The sequence below is a fragment of the Pagrus pagrus genome, assembly GCF_965226575.1.
Source record: "Pagrus pagrus genome assembly, chromosome: 16".
Lineage (NCBI taxonomy): Eukaryota > Metazoa > Chordata > Actinopteri > Spariformes > Sparidae > Pagrus > Pagrus pagrus.
In genome coordinates, this window is record NC_140200.1 from 26,459,597 (window position 1) to 26,483,960 (window position 24,364).

The 24,364-nt window shown below is 40.3% G+C and overlaps 1 protein-coding gene across 1 annotated transcript; it reads right to left on the reverse strand.

Moving 5' to 3' along the window:
* Positions 1-254: 254 nt before the first annotated feature.
* On the reverse strand, positions 255-23,991 carry LOC311271597 (gamma-aminobutyric acid receptor subunit rho-1-like; the record flags this gene model as incomplete). Its single annotated transcript, XM_084377344.1, has 10 exons — positions 255-542; positions 1,496-1,692; positions 3,450-3,602; positions 3,681-3,821; positions 4,113-4,195; positions 7,192-7,415; positions 7,509-7,576; positions 13,748-13,854; positions 15,959-16,009; positions 23,888-23,991. 10 exons carry the CDS (start codon positions 23,989-23,991, stop codon positions 255-257), a joined length of 1,416 nt encoding a protein of 471 aa, XP_084233470.1.
* Between the last annotated feature and the right edge of the window lie 373 nt (positions 23,992-24,364).

Here is a 24,364-nt window from a genome sequence, read left to right on the forward strand (position 1 = left end):
CTTGTCAGGACCTCTGGTTCTGGGTTCTGCATGAAGACTTCTTTCTTTCTTTGGATTGGTCCGCTCCATTTTCTTTCTTACAAATCTGACACAAGACACAAAAGCCTGAATCTGCAAGTTTAGTGCACAAGTCTCCACTCTACTATAAGTGCATCTGTTCACCACTTTGACAAGTGGAGTGGCAGATTTTTCACACTTCTGCTAGAGGTGTTCAGACCTTGGCCATCCACAGGTCTGTTTGAGTCCCATCTGCATTAGGAGTAGATAGACCAGTAGATGATGTTGAAGAGGATGTAAGATCCAGGAAAGATGACCCGGGAGAACTTATCTATGACATGTGTATCAATCCAGGCGTTGCTGTAGGCGCTGGTGCCAACATGGCCAGTGACCTGGTCGCTCTCCATCGCCAGCTGCACCAGCATCCTCTCACGTTTCACCCCATTCTCTTCTGGCATACCATAATTCCCTGTTGTGTTGGCATCAACCTCACTGTAGCTGGCTGACATCATGCCAGGATGAGCCATGCCACAAGTACACGGCAGCTGCAAGAATATAAAAAGGTACTAAACACTACATGTCCACCCCCCAATACACACACACATTATAATGTAATGACAGCATCCACAAACATGGCTATTAGTTTGTGCTCACCACCGTCAAGCTAGCATGTTAGTAGTTGGAAATTTTGGCTGCACTTTTTCTTTCATTCTTGTGTGACTGGCATGCAAATAGCATTAGCAATATATCCTAGCCTTGTGGTAGACTCCAGTCATGCGCAATGAGTGCAAGGGAAGGCAGGCAGGTATGTTATTAGACAGACAGCAATCATGTAGTTCAGGATATAGAGTGGGTTGTCCAGCAATCAGAAGGTCATTGGTTCAAATCCCTGGTTCCCCCGGCTGCATGTCTGCTGCAAGTATTCTTGATGCTGAACCCCAAATTGCTCCTGATGAGCAAGTGGCACCTTACGTTGTAAAGCGCTTTGAGCGGTCAGTAGACTGGAAAAGGGCTCTAGAAATGCAAGTCTACTTACCATTTATGATTACATACAAGCCGAATTAAATAAAACTAAAAATTCTTCTAGAATAACTTGCCAGTCCTAGTTTTGAGGCACAGTGGTGCATTGGGCTAAATATTAACATCAGCATGCTAACATGCTCACAGTGACAACAGGTAATGTTTTCACAATTGTAGCTACTAACATGGAATAGTTTGGCATATAAGTGGTCATAAAATCCAAAAATCAAATCCAATTCAAATGTTGACCTGATTATAGAGTCAGCATCAACAATATTATGAACTTAACTTAAAATTAATATTTAGGCCACCTAAATTTCATGGCAGTTCAAGCAATAGTTGGCCAAGCAAACCAACCACCCAATATCACTGTCCCTCGAATCATGATACTAACCCTGTTAAGAATATAAAGAGCGTCAGTAAGTGTACATGTACCACATGGTATCTATGGGCATGAAGATAAGAGACTGGTACTAACCCTCTCTCTGAGTTTCCTCTCCTTGCGTTCTTGTAGAGTAGACAGGTAGTTGACTGCTGCGTACTCTATCACCGACAGGAACACAAAGACAAAACTGACCCACAGGTAAATGTCCACAGCTTTGATGTATGACACCCTGGGCATGGAAGCGTTGACTCCGGTAATGATGGTGGACATGGTGAGCACCGTCGTTATACCTGAAGCAGGGCAACAAGTTCAGATGAGGTGAAAACAGTCATGTCTGATCTTCAAGAGGGCACATTTGTCTGAAAGTAGAGTACTATTTCCTCCTTTCAAGACACTGCTTCTTCCACCTGTTTACTCATTTGGTTCTTGCTCTGGTGTCAGGTATGTACCAACACTGACTCACACAAAGAGCCAAATAATTTTACTAACCTGAATTCAACAACATTTGAGATTTAAATGGTTGCCCATCATTGCCAACAAAAAAAAAGAAATTGTGGGCTGCTAATGCTAAAGGAAAAGTTCACCCAAAAATAAATAATTATTCATTTGTCATTATCTACTCACACTCATGCTAATGGAAACTCAGTCAAGGTTTCATGATCCACAAAACATTTCTGGAGCTTCACAGTAAGATAATGTTGCAGCATTCTCCTAAACAACTGATGGAGAAGGAGACAACAGGGGGAAAAAAGAACAAAATGGCTCCACACAGCTTGTTTGGTGTAATCTAAGTCTCTGGAAGCCCTGAGATCCCAAATTGATTTGAGAAGAACCCATCTGAAGTTTGTCCACGAGCTCGACCCCACGTCGAGGGTGTAAATAACACCTTTTCAAATCAGTTCTAATTGGATCTTGTAGCTTCCAAACACTTTGGTTTACGCCAGGACAAACTGAATGGAGCCATTTTTTGTTTGTTGTCGAGTACTTTTCCTTTTTTTATATATTTTAGTTCTTTAGTTGTTTAGAAGAATGCTGCAACACTGTTGCTGTGAAACTGAAGGAATTTTTTGTGGACAATTAAAACGTCACCTGACTTTCAGTTGGCATGGGGTTGAGTGGATAATGACAAAGCTTTCATTTTTTGCTTGAACTTTTCCTTTAAAGTTACAATAAAGTGGGTACATTTTAACATTACATGCAAATTGACATTTTGTGTGATTTGGTGCCCCCCACAGTTTCTGAGTGCAACACCACTGGCATAAATCCAAATCCCAGGTCTGTAACAATTTGTCAGACATAACATAGCTGCTAACCACAGACAAAACTCATCACGTAATAACAATGTTATGTCTTGAAAATGTGTTTGTTGAAGTAAACATGTATGTAATGCTGTGATCCTACCCTCTCACTGAAGTTACATAGTGCAGAAACAAGTGATGGGGCTGGAGTAGCTGTGACAGAGACACCATTCACCCTATTATAAGACACTGTACCATCACAATGATTTTGAAGGTGTTATTTTAAGGTAAAAAAGTTTGAAAATGTTGATGTCATGAAATTGCTGTTTCATTTTCCACTTGTGTATGCATGATGTATGACAAAGGATACAAGAAAGGAAGTCACATGTTTTTTTCATTTAAAATTACTATGCTGCCATAACAATAATAACGTTGCATTTGAAATGGCACTTGAGCAGTAGTGATTATTTTCAAACATATTAATTAAAACGTTGTCATACATGATATGCATACACATTTGATTTGATTAAATAATGTCATAAAAGTCAGCAGTTGGCTTCCATAACATAATTATTATCATGTGAGAAACTGTCCAAATCTGCTCAACAGCAAGAAATTAAATCAATTGTATTAATTAATTAATTATTTTTTTATTCATATAGTCCAATATCATGAATCATACGACACCCTCTATCCTTAGACACTGGATTCTGATAAGGATAAACTTCCCAAACTCCCAAAAGAGCTAAACCACTAATCGTCTAACTAACCACTGCCACAGTTAGCTAACCATAGCCAAGCAGTCTCACCCAGTGGCACTCTGGCAGGAACGGCCCTGCGGTCAATCCAAAAGGACACCCAGGACAGCATGACCATGAGAGTGGCAGGGAAGTAGGTCTGCAGCAGGAAGAAGAAGATGTGGCGCCGCAGAGTGAAGTTGATGTACAGACGGTTGTACCAGCCTGGAGAAGAGATGAAGTTAGATGTTGACGATAATGTATGCCTTTATCAAAAGACAGCGCTGCACTTTGTGTCAGTACCTGTGCTGCTGTAAAAGGCCAGCCTTGTGGTGGTGTGGAACTCCTGGATCAGAAACTGTGAGAGAGAAATCCCCTTGTCTGTGTTTAATGACCGGTTCCCTTCCTTCCAGTAGAGCATCAGGTCATCATCTGTGTATGCATCTGAAGAGACAAAGAGCATTAACTATGTGTGGCACAAGTTCTGTTGTAACTAATATGAAAATAACACCAAAATGAAGACTCAATGCAGCAAGAACACAGTCTGCAGTCGTCTATAATCATTTAATAACATTTTCTTAATCCAGCATGTTCACATATGTGAAACAGGACAGAAGGGGACTCATCTCATGCATCTGCAGCTACACCGTACTACTGTACAGAAGTCACAGGAATTATTGGAATGTAGTTGTAAGTAATAAGGAGAGGAAAAGCCACATTAAGCTGATCACTTACAGCTCTCTATCTCCAAAGAGCACGTCTGAGTATCGAGAGGGAAGCGGCTCAGGTCCATGTTACACATGGCTGTGACCGTCACCCTGCAATGACAACACAGTCAGCTGGAGTAATGTGACTGTTGGGGTATGAGCATAGTTAAGCCACAGTAATCCTAAAAAAATGTAATAGGTAAGAATTACTATTGTATTTGTTCTACAGCTCAAGACAATCTTACTGTATCTGCGTTCATGAAAAAAAATCTCAAATTCTGTCAAGACACTCTTGTCAGGTTTGTAACCATTTATTAAAGCAGTATGTATTCTCGTTTTGTGATTAGGTTTAATGATTAGGTGCGAATGTTAGGGTATCCTCCAATAATAGCAAGTAAACATACACATCACCCAGCAGAAAAATAACCAGCAAAAACACAAAGAAATGTCTTGCTAGTTTGGTGACAGGCTTTGTCCTGTCTTGTCTTTTCTGCCCTTTCCTACCTCTGCACCATTCTAACATCCACTGCTGTCTCAAGTGAAGCTGCTTTGTAATCTGCTATTTATCAAATGTGCCTCATCTCTGATTTTCCTTCAGAAGCAGTGGGAAAGCAAACAGGAACGGCATAGGTGTGGATGTAACTCCTGTGACTATTTTGAATATCATTATATTGTGATATGACATAAGTGCTGTCTTTTCCTGGTTTTAAAGCTTCTCAGATGGTTCAACTTGTTCTAATTCTTGCCTTTACCTACTTAGTCATTATATCCACCTTAGTGATGATTATTTACCAAACATCTCATTGTGTTTACATGTATTTTGTGACAATAGTCATCCCTACAGTGTTGTCACATTATCGATATCAAGGTATTTGGTCAAAAAAATCATATTGATTTTTCAACCAAATTATTCAAAATTATGGGGCCAGAAGAACTACATTCAGGAACTAAGCATTTCTGTTTGTGTTCACATTTATATAAAGAACCATAAAGATAATTAAAACAAGTCCAATAACAAATGGCAGAGTTTTCTAACACAAGGAAATGACAGCGAGAAGTGTTTGTCCCATGTCCAAATACTTTAACCCAGTACCCTCGAAGAGTTCCTGTGGTGGAAACAGGCCTGGTGTTCCTAATTGAGGTTTACCAAACTCAAGAAAGTCTGGCAAATTGATTTCCCTTTCAGTAGTGAAATACATGAAAAACAGTGGCTGTCTGTTTGGTGCAAGCCAGTGTTAAAGGCTGCAGTATTCATGGGGGATGTGAGACTAAGATGTTTGCAGTTTTAATGGGGTGCTTAATACTGTAAATATAGCCCAATGACTTATTAAAGGCCCATGATGGATTTCTAACCTTGAGCAGAGAATAACCCCACTATATTCGCATCAAACACTGTGTGGGTCGGGGTTTCAGCAGAGATTTGGTTTTCAGCACGGAGATGATAAATGAAAATACATAATCCAGCTCACAGGACAAGAGGAGGCCACGCGGTTTGGGGGCCAGGTCTACAAACTGTCATCCTCACCCGCCAATCTGCCTTAGTCTGGAAAATCTCCAACTAGCACCAACCGCACAGATTAACCCAGGTCATGTGATGAGTATGGTTATATCTACTATTTACCATCAATAACTCTTCCCTCATGCACATGGTATACATTCACCAGGTAGCATACACCACATTCTACATCAAGATCAGGATGTTTGAATCCTAACCAGATTGCAGACTTAAGATAACAGGAGTTTTGTTTGATTTTATTGTTGAAATGTGGGTGTAAAAGATAATTTCTATTGATCATTAGACTCCTACTATCAACGGCATGTATCAATCACCCTCAACGTTAACGTCCAGATTTCACATCAAACAGTGAATGTAGATATTGTTGTAGATGTTGATGTCACCATTTGAATTTAGTTTGGACCAGACTGTCAGGAAGTCAGCACTATGCTGGTCACAACAGGAGGCAGATGGCCAGCTGCTAATCTCTGCCAGGCTCTGTAATGTGGATTACAAAATCAACTATCTTGGCCCAGAGCCTCCTATCGCTCCCAAAATTACAAGGTCTTGCTCAGCAGTATTAGCGGTCGTAATTGGCAGAATGTTATCCCCTTAAATACACATCTTGTACCACGGCAGCTGGTGCCACTTTGTCTTGGCGGAACAGCCAACGGTAATTACATCCCTGAACACCCACTAACATCATAACCTGCCCCAGTTAAAAAGTAGTACATGTGCTGCTTATATCTAGTACCAAAGACAACAGAGAAATATGTCCAGATGCATGTGGAGAAACTGCAGTGTCAAATTTGCAGGCCGAATAAAGTTAAGAAGTTGAGTTTTTCTACAGTAATCCTTGAGAACCAGCGCCACAAACTTTGCTCACACAGCATCCCCTGGTATACACCCCTAAGTGCAGGATGAGTCATCAACATTTTCTTTATTTAATTAAAAAAAAGAAAAAAAAAGAAATCACAAGCTCTGAAATAGGCTACCATGAAGAACACCTACAAAACAATTGTTGTACAACATATTGTTGGGCCTTATACTGGACTAATGGTTAGATATAGAGCAAAGATATATGTCATAACAACACTTAACCTGAAGAACTAGCCTCTATTTTGTGTCTCTGCCAACCAAGGTATCATAATAAAGGGAACACTTGAAATATTTGTTCAGATATTTGTTACCTCTGCCAACTCTTATGCTAATTAAGTGAATGAGACCAAAATTAGAGAGGTTTTAGTTTTTAGTATTCGAGCATAATCTCCATATTGGCACATTTTGGCATGATCTGTGCCATTCAAATTTACTGTGGGTACCAAATTATGTATTTCACTTATATGTTACCATAGGTGCTCAAAAAATAGCCCAATTGGGCTCTGCTCAGCTTAACAGGTTAAACATCAATTTTGAGTTCATGAGAACTTTAAGCTATTGCAGAAAAAGAGGACATAATGAGATGACGGAAATAAAAGTGCACCACTCAAACCTGAAACTGTTAAAAGTCATGTTGTAACATGATGTAAATATAGCATGTATGTGTTTTATCATGTATTAATTTGCGGAAGGTTAGAGCTGATCTGTTTTCGTCTGTGTCGGAGGGAATTACCTGAGGCTGTAAAGGACTTTGCCATCTGGGTAAACTCTTAGCATGACGTTGTCAGTGGTGGTGTCATGGGTGAAGGACCTCTTAGAATGGACAAAAAACATGTCAGGTACCCAGATTTTCTTCACCAGGCGGCTATCGAAGGTCATGCTCTGGTTGTGGTTGCTCTTAAAGGCCAGACGTTCATCTTTCCAGTAGTGCCTCAGATATAGGGTCATAGTAAAGTCCTTTAACAAAGAAATACAATACAGTCTGTTACAGCACTATCCCAACTAACAATATACATGAATTGTCTGACTTACACTTTGGTCCAAACATACCATATCAACCTCTGAAATAGCATCCAAACTTTCAACCTGAACATCCACTCCAACTGGGACTGCAGGCCCTGCAAGAATATGCAACAGTTTACAAAGATGCATTAAGCTGTTATTTACAGTAGTGTTGATATGAGTGTCATCTTAAAACACAGCACTACAGCAGTGCGTGCAGATGTCGACCAGGTGCCTCATTTGGAACCGGATTATCTGTGTTGATACAGAGGTTGTGACTCCTTTTTATGTCAATCCTTTTGCTTTAAACAATGACTTCTGCTCTCTTTTATCCAAATCCCCATGAAAGCAGTTGGGTGCAGATTTCCCAAAAAGATGTCACAAAGCCAGTGGAGTAAGTACTATAATCCTGACCGACATTATACAGCAGACTGTTTGTTTTTGTCTTACTTTTCTTTTAAACAGGGAAACATTCTTCAAATTCTCCTAACGGATTATCATAGAATTGAACAATGTGAACAATAGATCATATTCACATGATTTCCAAATTCACAACTTTGTGATTGATCAGCAGCTGTAAAGAGGATGGATAATAATCTGGCTACCATTACCATTTGTGTTACATGATACAATAGGAAAGACATAAATTAATTTCTAAAAATATTAATGCACATCTAGGACACATTTAGCCTATTAAGCCAGGAGGTAAAGTGCACCTGATGTAGTCAAATGGTAATGTTAACTAGGAATTGTTTGAAGGCTAATGGTAGCTAATGGGTTACCAAATATTTTGTTTTATCTTGAAATTTGGCACGATGTCCCTTGGGATTTTCACTATCCATTGTCTATTCGGTTGTGGAAATTGTTCAGTGATAATGACTTGTTCTCCTCCATAAGAGTAAGGGATTACTTGCCAAGGCCTCAAACCTGACCAAGTTGTTTTTGTGTCTAAACCTGGTGGCACAGGAGTCCTTGTTCAGTGTTAAAACTTCTGTTAGTAAGTTACCAGGAGACATTTTTGTTATATTTGCAGAAAATCTAACAAATGCTCTGACAAATAAAAGAAAAAAAAAAAACAGTATCTGTGACTGTCGCAGGCCTCTAATGAACCTATCCAATCATTTCATTCGGCCTGTATGAAAAGATTGAACAGGCTCTGAGCTGTAGAATGATTCAGCCACTGCAGCGACAGACCCATTCAGCAGTAAGGGGTAACTGTGGTGCCGGGTACTCGTTTCAGACAGAGGTACAGTTGTTCATGATGGCTTTTTTGCTTTTGTTTATATGATTGTTGCTTATTTATGCATTATTTAGACCAAAAAAAGCTGAGAGAGATTGTGAAACGTTGCCTATAGCAGCTAACACACATCTCCCAGCTGGCCAATGAGGCAGTTGGTGTCGGTGTAGTCAGGCAGTGTGCGTTTGTGTGTTTTTAAGGAGTGGCTCTGGGGTGGGATTTTTTCTGTTGGATACTTTCAAAATGTAACTGGTTTCTACAATCAGGTGGAAGACTGGACAGAAAGAAGAGTGAAGGAGATGCATGGTGGTGCTGCCCTGCTGCTGACTCGTGCTGCTGCTGATTTATGTCTTCTTTTTTCACTTGTTTTTAATGGGCTTAATTTCACTGGATTGTGTTGTGTGACTGTAACAAGTGTGTTCTGGGCTGAACACCATGGTGACTTTTGTACATGATGGGGTGGGTGCAATATTTGTTATGTGCAGTTTATTGTTGTGACTGACACAGCTGGTGCTGTTTTGTCTTATGTAGTTTATTTTACTGTAGCTTGGAGGCATTTATGTGTGCAGCATTTGAGTGCAAGACAAATTTCCCTATGGGAACAATAAAGTATATCGTATCATATTGTATACAGGAGGAAAGTTAATGATATGTTTACAGAGTGTGCAAATTAAGTATACCAAACAATGCTTTTCAGATAAAATACAAATCTGAGGCAAAAATGGGAATATGTAAGCAAAAGTATTGATCTACGTCTTGCAGAATACCTACGGTCAGTGTTGGGGGAGCTACTTTGACAGCTAGCTTTGCAGTTATACAGCAAAGCTAGCTGTCAAAGTAGCTTAGTTTGGTTCAATAATGGTGCAATATATAAGAACTGGCAAACTGTCAAATTCATACTCCAAACAAACTGTCACAATCTCATTTTGTGGGGGATTATTTGTGTTTTGGTGCTTGGTGCTGTTTTCTGTTTTGCATGCAGAGGTGCACTGAGGCTGGGTGGAGTTTGCTGTCCCTGGAGTCGCTGATGCACACGCATCAGCAGCAGGTTGGCAATCAGCGCCTGCTGATAAACTCTGCTCTCAACACTACCTGCTGACAGATGATTGCATCGTTCACACGCGGTAGATGGCTCAGTCGATGTTTACGAGCTGGTCTCTAGTGTACCTGTGCTCTCAGTCTCAAGACTTAACTTTGTTTTTCTCTGCCTGCAGTGTTCTCATGTGTGCTCACCTGCCTGTGTCTCCGTTCTCTGTGAACCAACTCTCTGCACCTCTGCAGCACACTGTCCTTGCCCTGCATTCTCCAGAGCGTCTACACGCCGCGCAGCACACCAGTGCCACTGTGAGCTACCGCTTCCCCTCCCTTCACCTCTCGGACCTAGACCCAAGCATGAACAGCTTCCACCCTCACCTGCTGAAACCCTGTACCTTTCAATAAATTGCCTTTGAATCAAATTGTATTTGATCCTGCCTCGTGTCCACTTTTGGGTTCTGCAAGACTTCATCCGTTGGAACAAACGGGGTAGTATAGCACCATAGTAACTGCTAACTGCTTCTAACTGTAGCTGCCGTAAATTAGTTAGCTCATTTAGCAATGCAGCTATCAATCTGGGCTTTGAGCTCGGAACACCAGTGGAGTGGTGATATTGTTTACACGGTGAGCACAGGAGCTTTGGATCGCCAGAGAGAGGGGGGGCTAGCTGGTTAGCATGCTAACTTCAGTTGCTGTCCCTGCTACACAATACTCAGATTACTTTTAATTAACATCAAAACGGATGTTTCTTCACATTCTACCGATAATTTGAGTACATTTTTTAGTATTTTAAACAAAAATTTGTACATATGGCACCTTTAACTAAAGCTACTTAGAAAAAATACTTCAAATTGACAATGTACACATGAAATTATAACAAAATATAATACTATTCATACTACTATGATTTTATGCATAATGAGCAAGCTGAGTGGTTAAGACAACCAAGTATTAAAGAGAACTGCCATGCGAATGTGTCATAACATCCTCGCTTGCTCACTTCAATAGAGAGGCATGTAAAGCATGTATCGATATAATTTTTGAGGGATGTCTGAAATATCTTTAGTATTAACAGTATTATCCCCAAAAACATAAACTTTAGCATAACAACCCTCCACTAAGTAAGTAAGTAAGTAGGTAAGTATCAGACTAAATCCAGCTCAAATTTCCTGATGTGGCTTCAATCAGCAGCTTCAGCACTTCTACTTCCTCTCCACTGATCCCTCTGACCTTGCCAACGGGTGACAGCAAGGTCCTACAACATGTCTATTGTCAAAATCCACGCCTGAGAGACACTACCCCACCGTAGAGGTTGACCTTTACTCTGACAAAGGCTTGTTCAGGGCAGTTGTACCAAGCGGTGCATCTACTGGAAACTATGAAGCCTTGGAGTTGAGGGACAATGACAAGTCTTGCTACCTTAGGAAAGGAGTCTCAAAGGAGGCCATTACCAAAGCAGGATACACAGACGAGGTTGGGATTGGCATGGACGTTGCCAAGCTGTGACATAACTCCTGACGAGCTGGCTGATCTCTACAAGAACTTTGTAAAGGATTATCCAGTGGTTTTCATTGAGGATCCCTTTGACCAGGACAACTGGGCGGCCTGGACCAACTTTACTGGAGCACAGAAATCCAGATCATTGGCAACGATCTCAGTTACCAACTCTGATCACATCAGCAAGGCTGTGGACGAGAAGGCCTGCAACTGTCTGTTGTTTGAAGTCAATCAGATTGGCACAGTTACAGAGTCTATGCGAACATGTAAGATGGCTCAGGAGAGCGGCTGGGGTGCGATGGTCAGCCATCGCTCTGGTGCAACTGAGGACACCTTCATAGTGGATTTGGTGGTTGGCCTGTGCACTGGACAGATCAAGACTGGTGCACCGTGTTGCTCTGAGCGTTTGGCCAAATACAACCAGATTCTGAGAAGCTGAGGAGACATTGCTTGTTTCGCTGGAAAAAACTTCCAAAATCCACTGAATAAGAAATATAATGAAGTTGTATACAACTTTTTATGGGCTGGTAAAAAAACATATATAAATCAGACAAAACTTTATGCAGCCATAGAGGACGGGGGCCTTGGCCTCCCCCATATAGACTGGTATCATTATCATCATCATCATATCATCATCTTTTTGTCTGAAACAGTTATCAAAACTATATATGACAGCTGAACAAGCTCCAATGTGGGTGTCTATAGAGAAAGACCTTACATACCCTCTCCCTGTCCAGGCTTTTATTACTCAAACCAATGGTGTTGTCCCTTATAATAATCCAGTCCTTACCTTCTCACGGGAGACATGGGGAATCTCACACAAGATCATGGGCTCGAATCCCACTTTTACACATAAAACTTTTATTATGGTATAATACAACCCTTAAATTATGTAAAAAAACATTCTAATGGGTTGGATGGGTGAAATTGGGAATTGTTTATATTGGGGACTTATTTGACGGAGACCATCTAATGTCTTTTGAACAATTAAGACACAAGTATACACTCCCGAAAAAGGAATTTTGGAAGTACTTGCAGTTGAGGAGTTGTATCTTGGTGCGCTTCAGACAATTACTGCTTATATCTAGAACTGAGATGCAGGGCAGGCTGGAAAAGGATGGACACTTCAAAAGGAAAACTTCATGTTTTTACAACCTGCTGAGGGGATCTCAACCACCCAAATTTGAAGGCCTTAAGAGATGCTGGGAGAGGGACATAGGGGAAGAGGTAGCTGATGAAACATGGGGGGATATTATTGGATTATGGTTTAAATGTCAAGGGAAATGCAGACACGTTTGATTAATTATAAAATTATTAATAGAATTTATTGGACCCCAAGTAAAATGGCAAGGCTAGGACTCAGAAGCTCAGACTTGTGTTGGAGATGTGATACTATTTGTGGCACTTTCTTATACATGTTGTATTCATGCCCCATGATAGATCTTTTATGGTCTAAGATTATCTCCTTCATCAATACAGTGATGACTTCTTCGTTGGTACAGGGACCAATGCTCTGCCTATTAGGTGTACTACCGAAGGGAAGTGGTCTAAATGCCCACCAGATCTCATGTTGCAGCATAGCACTTATCACTGGATGCAGGATAGTGCTGCAACACTGGAAAACTAAAGGAGACATATCAGTGAAGGAATGGTTTGACGAAATAGCCAAAATTTCCTCCTATGAAAGACTTTGTTATAAGCTGATAGATAGGCCAGATATATACATGAAAATATGGGGCCCTATGCTACCGTAACCTGAGGTCCTGAAGAGTTGCACCCTTTACAATAATATTGTTTTTTTTGTTTTTTTTGGTTTATATGATATGTATAATTTGAGGTATTAATACGTTTACATAATACCATTTGGTACATATGATGTATATCAGAATATATACTGTATATAATGCTCGGCCTCTGTTTTCCCTTTGTCCTTGTTCTCTGTCCTTGTACCGTCTTACATGTAGTTTGCTGTGATAATTTGATGTACGACACATTTTATTGGCTATGTGTGTATGTATGTTTTTCCTTTTGAAAAAACAATAAAAAGAAAATGTTAAAAAAAAAAATCAAAAAAAAATCCACTGAATAAGTAAATGGATGGATGTAGCATTTACTTTACATACAAATCCATGACACCCCAGTGGGTAATAATGGAAAACACATCAAAGACTCAGACTTTGAATGCTGCTAATGTGGCAGATTAAGATGGGAGTGATAGAAACCTGAAGATAAAGACTGTGACTGCTTGATAATAATTACTCACTGGCCCACAGCAACATGGCTCAGACAAAATCCTAGTCTGTTATGTCATCTCTACAAGCCAGTGCTGGACACTCCCACCTCCCACATTTAGATGAGTGTATAGATCGGTTTGTGTGACGTGGGGTTTAGTGTAGACTGTAAAAGAGCACTTGACGTGGCTAAGGACTGTGGACACTGAATTAAAGCAGAAGCATCTTTATGGAGAGATCCCAGTCTGCTGGCACTGCTCCATTTAGATCAGGATAAAGTTCCTTACCTCCAAATCCTGGTCTCATTGTAAAGTCATGGTCCTCTATCCTCAGCAGCCGATCTGTGCTCGAACCCCAGACTTTAGTTATATCTGGACTCCTCTTGAAGATGGGACTGATGGAAATTGTAGGAAAACAATGTCACAGTTTATTTCCAAACCATAACGTATGGGGTTTAAGGTCTCTACAAAGGATTGTGAACAATTCTGCAATTGTATTATTACTTACATGACACTTTCCTTTTTAAATGCATAGTTTAACATTGTAAAAGGGTCTATTTGAACCCAAACCTTGCTTTTTTTGCCATGGCCATTGCCAGATATATAATTTTAAGTGTAAGCCAGCCTTCTTAACAAATCAGCCTGTCAACATAAATGCAGGCGTGTGTGTGCACAAATGACACAGTGCTGAGTGACGTGACACAGACAGTCAAGTTACACCATGAAGAGACAAGTGGAGGTGAAATAGCAGAGTGTACAGTAAAAAAACGACCCAGTCTTTTTTCTTTTTTCAAAACAGACGTATGTGTAAAAATGGTTAATAATGGTTGAAATCGCCTGTTGACTTCTACAATCATGATGAAGATTTGATTAAAGATGCCATTGGCTAGCAAACGGGCCATGCTCGTCTGATCTCAAAGCATACTGTCCATTAACAGGGTTTATCTCACAAGCGAAAAAAATAAGAACTTAATATAAGAGTCATAAATACAACAAACACAAACTGTAAAAGATTAAGTTATTTTCTGGAAGTTTCGTTCCAATTAATCTTTTAATTACAAGTAATATATTCACATTTTGCTAAGAAAGAGAGAGAGAGAGAGAGAGAGAGAGAGAGAGAGAAAGAGAGAGTGACACACACACATACACACACACACACACACACACACACACACACACACACACACACACGCACACTGTATATACTGTATATATAATTAATGTAAATCAATATTGGTGTTGTGTTTGTGTTGTTATTTGTTGTGTTCTGTCTGAGTGTTTGGACAGATGCTTTGGCAACATTGTTGTTAAAACTTTCATGCCAATAAAGCCCCTTTGAATTGAATTGAATTGAATTGAGAGGCAGAAGCAGAGGGACTTGTTTTAAAACATAAAGAAAAAACAACCTAAGAAAACATAAAATGGCTTCATACAGTTCAGCCATCATAATAATCTCCAGAAGCCGGGAGATCCCAAACTGATTTGAAAAGACTTCATTTACACCCTTTTCGTGCTGTTGAGCTTGTGTACCCACTTCAGCCATTGCTTTTAGCCTAGCAGCTAGCAGCGGCTTGGAGGCTTGGATTACGCTGGGCAAGCTGTATGTAGCCATGTTATGTGTTGTTGTTGTTGGTCCAGTTGTTTAGGAGAATGCTGCAACACTGTTTTGCTGTGAAGCTCCAGAAATGTTTTGTGGGCTATGAAACTTCACTCAACTTTTGAGTGGCATGAGGGTGATTAGATAATAACTGAATTTTCACTTGGAACCGATCCCAGCTGACATTGGGCGACAGCGGGGTACACCCTGGATAAGTTGCCAGTTCATCACAGGGCTGACATATAGGGACAAACAACCATTCACACTCACATTCACACCTATGGAATTCAATTTAGAGTAACCAGTTAACCTAACTTTTGCATGTCTTTGGATTGTGGGAGAAAGCCGGAGTACCCGGAGAAAACCCACACAGAGGGCAAACAACTAAGCTCCGCACAGAAGGGCCCTGCCCCAGCCAGGTCTCGAACCTTCTTGCTGTGAGGCAACAGCGCCAACCTCTGCACCGCCGTGCTGCATGTACATCTACTTATGCTTCTCCCAAAGCCTATTTCACATCTCTTGCACTATTTAGCAACTATTCAAGGGTTTACTGAGAAAATAGTTTTTCATTGTTGTGTACACCTCACACTGACCCAGTAGTCTGATTGTGTGCATTGTGGCTTGTTGTCATCGTATTAAGTTTATGCAGCACAGCCCAATAATCTTATGAACTTCCTAATTCTGAAGGATAAGAATGGATTATATTGGGCTTAGTAAAATACACGGAAGCTGCCCATCCTCCTCACTAGATGCTGCTAACAATAGTGTGATTAAAATGTTGACCGTGTGCCTCTAAGTCCAGTTATGCTGCTTTAATCTCCACAATAAGATTCTCCTGTCTAGCCTCTGTTATCATTCTAATGGGACTAAAGAAGAGTTTAAAAAAACACACATACACGTACCTGCCGTTCTTGCCAATGGGTGCTTCTGTTGGAGGCATTTCTCTTTTCGATCTGAAAGGGGGAAAATATTTTGTTATTTCATTCATGAATTATGCAATGTTAGACAGCACTGAAGCTAAGCTGGGTAAATCTTGAGAGTAATCTTAAAGTAAGATGAGCGTGCTGGAAAAACAAGGTGAAGATTTTCAGTCTTTGACATGATGGTATCCTAAATAACATACTCGTGACAAAAGAGAGAACATAGAATCAGATCAATTTCAGCCAAAGTATAAGCCTGTTCTAAACATCTACAGCTGGAGCGATGAGTAGCCTAGATGAAGGCAGGGCAGGAGTGTGCTTTAAATAAGCCTCGGTAACAAGACTGGACTATCTCCTCAGTTGCCTACGGGATATTAGATTACATAATCAGCATCATTGTTTCGTTATTGTAACCATACACTGAAAATCTAATTGAAATGACAGACTGCCGAGTCTTCCGGCAGTAAGCTCTGCCTGGCAGGGGATTGTGGCAAGAATGAGAAATTCATACTATCAAGATTTTTTTTTTTGCCTTGCTGTGGTGAGCATGGCATTGTCAGACGGCCGGTCCAAAGTGAGATATCTGAACAACTTTTGTCCAGATTGCCAGAAAAACTGTGGATTAGCGTGGATATTCATGTTTCAGGTGGAGTGAGGGGGCAGAGCCACAGCAGCTGCTCAGAGTGAGGAGAGAGTTGGGTGCAGAGCCAGACCTTCTGGAGGAATAAACACCCAGAGAGCTCAGAGATTACATTTTAACTTTTGGGATTAAAAGCGGTTTTATCTTCAGTCATGTTTATCAACCTGACTGCAGTGATCTGCGGAGGTGACCTGTTTATGTAGTGTAATGTTGACTGCTGACTGGAGCTGAAGGGGAAGCGTATTTTACTATACGAGCAACATAACAGACAGGGGAGGGGGTAAAGAAGAGGGAGAACACAGGGGTGCTGAGTTGAGTGACAGGTTGACCTGAATTCAAACACACACACACCCTCAGTGTGTACAGTTGCTCGCTAGCATTCAGCTGATGTTCAGTAAAGAAATCTGGCTGTGTGTGAGTAATATGAATAAACACAGATAATCCTGCAGTCAAACTCTCTTAAAATCTATCTGACCTGACTCAGGCACAAATTTTCACAGACAAGGGAAAGCTTTATTCACTTTATATGTCACATTTGCCAATTTCCCTATCCTAGAATTAGCAAACAGAGACCAAATGAGACACACCTTTACCTTCAGTAAACTTTTGGATTTCTCTGGGTTTGAACATTCATGCTAGTGGTACGCATGAAATATCCACTGGCCACACCATGAACTTTCCTTTAGTCTCCCCATCAATTTTGCTCTCAAGAAGATAAACTCAATGACCCCATGACCTTTCCCACCTTTAGCCCCACTACAGACAAGGGTCTACAGTTGTATTCAGACTTAATGCAAAGCAACTGGCATGATTGGATAAAAAATCAATGGAAACACATTTTCTCTGTGGTCAAAGGTGAACCGTGCATTTCAAAACTAACATTAACCCCAATAAATTCTTATCCTGACGCTCTATGAATAATCAATGGATGTAAAAAGAAAAGAAGAAGAAGGAAGAGATACTGAGATGATTATTCATTCTGGTACAAACAGCACCTACCAAAGGATATAGATTTCGACTTCACATTGCATCTTTGGTGTCAGATATGGTCACTGATTGGAAAGACCACCATTTTTTTGCACAGGAAGTGATCAATGCACAATCTGACATCAGTATGCTGGTGTTGTTCCACAATTTTGCTGCGGGACCATTATTGCAGCTGACCAAAAAGACACACATGGGAGAGGTTATCGTTTGTAACGCATGGAGAAACCATGTTTTTCGTGTAGTAGTCGTGTTGACTAAACCTAACAAGAAACAGAAAATAATAATAAGTGAACTCAACAGTACAGCAAAATGTTCCAAACAGCACACGCATCTCGGTCTGCTGGGTGAGAGCCCTGTTGCTTTTTCCTTAGTTGTGATGATGGTCCTGGAACAACGTTAATTATGATGGTCTAGGAACAATACGGTGATACCAAATACACCAACCAACACTCAGTCTTATAACGAACAGTGAGCAATTGCTCCATCCAGTGGACAAGAAACTCATCAATGCAGGCTGAATCTGCTTTTTGAATCTGTTTTTGACATTCTGACATCACTGGCTGTCACAAAGGCACACTCTTCTTCATTGTACTCAAAAGTAGTCTTGGCTGACTGAGTGTGAGTGAGTGTTAACACCAACTGAAAGATGGCATTTTACATGGAAAGGTTACCTCTTTTGAACCGGGAAGGTAGACAACTCTCTTCTTAGCTGTAGTGGTTTCACCTTAACTCATCAGCCTGGACACAGTGAGACTGAGAAATGATTAAGCATGTGGTCGAGGATAGGTCAAAGAGCTGATGAGCACACCGTCTGGTTGCTTCATCGCCTTTGAACCTAAGGCTAAGTTGATTTGAGTTAAACATCTGTATGCTTGACAGCATACATTGAAATCCCCTCCACAGCTGTGATTTTCACTGGGTGTCAGATAAGGTCTTTAGCTCTGTGTATATGTGTAAGGCTTATATAAGTTTTCTAAAACAATGACCCAAAACACACGTCATTTTTTATTTATTTTTTATTTTTACAATCCATTATAGATGTTCAGAATGTTGTCATGCTGTTCAGCACTACTTTTTTTTTTTTTTTAAATGACTGCACTATCTCACACATGGGCAACTGTAGCTTTTCATAGAGGCACATACCAAACCCAAATTGGTGAGCACACTGCGATGAATGACATACAAACTACATCATTATTTACCATTTGAGGTTTGACTGGTTCTCAGTTAATTACATCATGTCGTGCCATCAAAATGTACTGTATCATGCCGTACACATATGCTTTCTACAGTACTGAATTCTACCATATTAGTGTTATTAAAAATATATATTTCATGTTTATATCAAGTTTCATGTCTGTTTTGTGAAATTATAATACGTTTTTGTTCAACCAAAATCAACCCATTATCATCACGTGACTATGATGTAGTGGCCGTTTGTCCAAAAATCAAGTTAGCTAAAACTTATCAAAATCAAAGAGGGCCACTTCGGAACCACGGGGGTGAATCGTACGCAGGCAAGAAGTCATAATGTCCATTCAAAGCTCAAACAAATACTGTTTCCTGTATGCCTTTCTTGCGCTGGTAGAAAACCATGTGCCCACCCAGGTGCATTCTGGTCCTCCACCTGTGTTCATACCTATATAATCTCTGGTGCCCAGTGCTACCCAATTTACAAAGAAAACTAAAACTAAATAAGCCAAACAAAGGAATAATATTTACCTCAAATTACTAATAATAGAAAATAGTATCACAAATTGAATCAAAATAAAACTATACTAATCAAACATGATCAATAACAAATAAATAATTAAATAGCTCCAACATATGACATTAAGCTATGTAGTATAAACAAACTCTGTCATCACAGTGCCTGTTACCTGCTATCAGCAGCCAGCATACTGGAATAAAAAACGTCAAACTCTCACACACCTAAAATATTTAACCACTCTAGAAAGAAAAAAAAGAATATAAAAACAATGATTTTCATCATTTTTGACATTGTGACACCAGAACAATGTTAAAGGTGTTATTTATAAGAAATGGCCAGAATTCAAAGGTAACCACTAACTTCTGCTCACTACACTCTTTGCTGTAGCTGTCTTTGGCCTTAGCGACTAGCTGCCATTACAAGGTAGCTCTGTCAGCAGTGGAGCTAAGTCATCCTATTAGCTCACGGAGTCTTCCTGCACTGCAACCTCGGATGACGAGGGGAGTCACAGCAGTCAAAAGGGACTCATGACTTAGAGGATGTTCTTCCTGAGGCAGCTGAAGAAGTTCAACCTGCCAAAGACGATGATGGTGCACTTCTACACTGCCATCATCGAGTCCATCCTCACCTCCTCCACCACCGTCTGGTACGCTGCTGCCACTGCTAAGGACAAGAGCAGACTGCAGCGTATCATACGCTCTGCTGAGAAGGTGATTGGCTGCAGCCTTCCATCCCTTCAGGACCTGCACAGCTCCAGGGCTCTGAGGCGTGCAGGTAGGATTGTGGCCGACCCCTCCCATCCCGGTCACAGACTTTTTGACACTCTCCCCTCTGGCAGGAGGCTGCGGTCCATCAGGACCAAAACCTCCCACCACATGAACAGTTTCTTCCCCTCTGCAGTTGGGATCCTTAACAAGTCCCAGGACTTATATTGTTTATTTTTTACTTTTTATTATTGTTTAAGTGTGATACTGTCCTTTGGCTGCTGTGACTAAGAAATTTCCCCATTTGCGGGACAAATAAAGGAATTCTGATTCTGATTCTGATTCTGATTATTGTTTATTGTCTTCAATGTATGCAACTTATTCACCTAGACAAATTCCTCGTCCGTGTAAAATCCTTCTTGGCAATAAATCTGTTTCTGATTCTGATTCTTAATGAGGCAATCAAGCTCATCTTAGTTCGGTTAAAGAGAGAAACTTGAATTGAGATGGTGTACAGTTGTATTTTTCTGTTTGGCAAGGCAGATAGGTGTAAAAATATTTCCTTTCTTGAAATTTTGTGAGTTTATTTCATTTACTTTTTGGAGGAAGTTTCCCAGCTGAAACTATGGGGCTATCAGACTATCACCTCTTCTGGTACAAAGTGGTAATACAAGACAGGACGGCTGGGGCTAGCTAGCACGTTAGCATGCTAACTTCAGCAGACATTTCTGCAACATAGACATCTTTGACACACTAACACAGATGTTTCTTAACACTAATGTTGACATTTTCTGACTGTTATAAACTTAAATTCTGGCAACATCTTACAAATTGCCCCTTTAGAGACGAATAGTTTGAGGAATACCAGGGAGTTGAATGCTTAATTTAATCACATTAATAAATTAGACTGGGTGTAATACAGTTCTGCGTTGTTAAAGACCTGAGGTATGCATTTAAGGGTTAAAGACATATAGGCAACCCATTGGGTCTGACACAGTATCTATCTCTTCTAAAAGTTACACAATCACAGAATGTCAAGACTACATTTAATTGAGCACATGTTCAACGACAATAAAGCTGAATTACATCAAACTGAATTGAATAAATGGCACAGTGTTTACTTTTGTGATAAAACCACTAAATTATTCTGTACCAGGCTAAAACATGGTGGAACAATGAACTGACTCAGTGAAGTTACAATAGTGCAGAGTCTGTCTACAGGGTGGCAGATGAGTCACTGTTATGGTTTACTTTTGTCCTGGATTAACTTGTGGTCAATTTTCCAAGAACAGAACCTATGCCAACACTTGAAAACTTGCATCAACTTTCAGTGAAGCAGGGTATGGCTTTAGTTTTGGAGTCAAATGAGGTGAATGACCACTCATATCAACTAAGCTTCTCAAATCCAAAATTGTATCATTTTGGACAGATGCACAGGAGGAAGACAGTATGACATGTTTTACGTTTGTGCTGCACTAAAAATGACATTTAATTGCTGGCCTTCCTTCCGCCCGGCTAACCTTTGCCAAAGCCACAACAATAGCAATAATTCAGAAAGCACATTAACACACTTAGATTACGGGTTACGTAATCAGCGTAAGTGATTTTTCCAACCAGGCATATGCGACGTTTTGCTGCTGTCAGCTAAAAACAGAGCTTTGAATATCAAGCATGTCGGAGAGCTCTGTCCTGAATCCACACAAGCCCAGTGAAGAAAAGACACCAACAAACAGAAAGTAGGTCAGGTCTGCCCTGTCGCTAAAGTGGAGTCCAAAAACTCAAGACTGGTTAGAAAAATGCCATACAGGAATTTATCTACCAGCTTTAACGTATAAATACACAAGTTTGATTTATTTCAAGTTTATAAAATTAAAATTTCAAGGTTTAAATTTCAGACTGAAATGATGAGTTGGATGAATGTACAGTCCAGAGTTCAATCAACTCATTAAAGAATACATGATCAGCATATTCGCATGCATTGTTTAGCGTAAAATCTCTCCTGGGACCCTTCTTTTTTATAGTTTGAAGGAAATGTGATGGAAACTTGCTGTTTGTTTTTAATAGATTTGAAGATTAGTAAATTTTTATGTTTTTACAGTAATGCAAAAAACACAAACCATGATAAAGGCTAGTACCTTTACCCTCTCACATGTTCACACTCCGAAGAAGTGCCAATGTCAGAACGTAGCAGCTCCAACAGGAGCATCTCTTCTCAGTGTGAAATGACGAACTGACTCTTCAAACTGAAAATGTAAAAGGAAATCAAATTTCTTTCCAATGTTGGTAATGTGTCTGAACAGTTGTTGATTCAACTAAATATCACGAATGTGTTCAGTTAACATACATACATAAAAGTTGCTTTGGCAAAAAAAGAAGAAGACTTAAAAAAAGACTTTGAACTAATCATTCAATCTAAGTTAACTCAAATATTGTTGTTCACTTCACTGATAGCATTTCTGACAATAAAGTTTATTGCTAAACTTTAAAACATCCTGCCTTTCATACATATCTTTGTCAAAAGTGTTTAATAACAGCATTTCAGAGATCACTGCAAAAAATGTGTCTATGGTTGACATATCCATATTGGAATTTTTTTTACTCCATAAAGTTGGTATTGGCATTAGCCCCAAAAATCAAGTATTGGTCAGGCTTTACTCATTCTTCTTGTGCTGGAAATTATCGGCGTATCATCATGTGGTATGATCTAAACAGCAGCGCGATCCTGGAAATGCTCTTTTGTTGTTCTTAAATACTCATTTTGCTCCCCACATATTCAAATTCTGATCTATTATCAAATAGATTGCAACATAAGTCTAAACCTGGATTTCATGAGGAGCAAGATAAGCATAAACTCTTTTGCAAGATTACCAACCCTGTCTCCTCAGGGGCCACAAATTAGTTTGATTCGTTCATTAATATAAACTAAAAAGAAAGGGGCCTCCACAGATCCCCGTTACCTTGTCTTGTATTGAAGCCTTGTGTCAAAATTCAAGATTCAAGATTCAAGAGGGTTTATTGTCATGTCATTCCTTGTCATTCCAATGAAATAACGTTTCCCAAAAATGTTGTTGTAATACCTTAAATATGTAATAATATTGTGCATATCTACCTTAATAATAATATATTACAATATTCAACTGGTTTATAACCACACTATTGTCAGTCTTTCCTTCGAGCAGATGAATCCAGCTGTGCTTCCTGCTCTGTAGCTATCTAAAAACTCTGTTGTTCAAAACATCTGCACCCAAATATACTCCGGCTTTATCTGCAGATATTTTGCCAGGCATTACTTGCTGATAGAGGCTTTATGGGACCACTATCAAACTGATGCAATCCCCTAAATCAGAATAAATAATAACATTACATCATCATAGAAGGAAAATCCGTTTGCCTTTTTACAACCAAAGGCAACATGTGCTAATTTCATAACTGGGCTCAGTGGTGAGACAAAAGACAAATCTGAAATCATGCAAGTGAGGCTTACACAACAGACCCAGACGGCATCTTGTACTGCGTGACTGAATACAAGAAGCTAGTTGAATTTGAAGTATAGCGTCTAAAATCTGATTTCCATGGTAACTGAGCAAACTCAATCTGCGGCAGAGTCCCTGAAGTGGACATTAGTTGAAATTGATTAGTTCAAAAATGAAATACTTCTTGGCAGAAGCACTGCAGGACATCTGCAACTTGACTTCTACCAAAGCACTCATGCTTCGTCCTTAAATGAGTTTCTTAAACAAGCGAAACCACGCTGAAAGAAGTTGTTGGTTAATTTATCTTAAAATGACTTTATTATCCTCGCGCGTACTTACGCACAGCACACAGAAGGCAGCCAAACCTCTCTTACATTTCCATCGCACAGAACTGACCTGACGTGCCGGTGTGACTGCAGTATTTGACCTAACGGACGCGGCAGGCCGGACACACCGACCATCCAAAGCAGCAGGTTGAGCAGCACCACATCCGTGTGCATGGTGTCCAGCGTCCCGGCGCTCGCCCAAAGTCTCAAAACTGCACGCTGCTCCCGCAACTTTTCCCGCACAGGACGGGCATTCCGCACATGCCTCGCGCCGTAAACATAGTGAGAATCTATACATGGATGCCACGGTATTTAATCTCACAGAGGAGGGGGAAGCAATTCCGCCTAAACCTACAAATCCTCCGCGTCAGATGGCTCGGATTTGCTCTCCGTGCGCTCGGTGCAGTCTGGGCAGGAACGCAGGGCACGTTTTTTCCAGATGGTGAGAGCGGATCTTTCACCTCCACATGCACAGGTAACAGCTGCCAGCTGTGCAGGTCACGGGAATGGAGGATATGACCTGCACGCCTACTCGTTCTTTCACGTG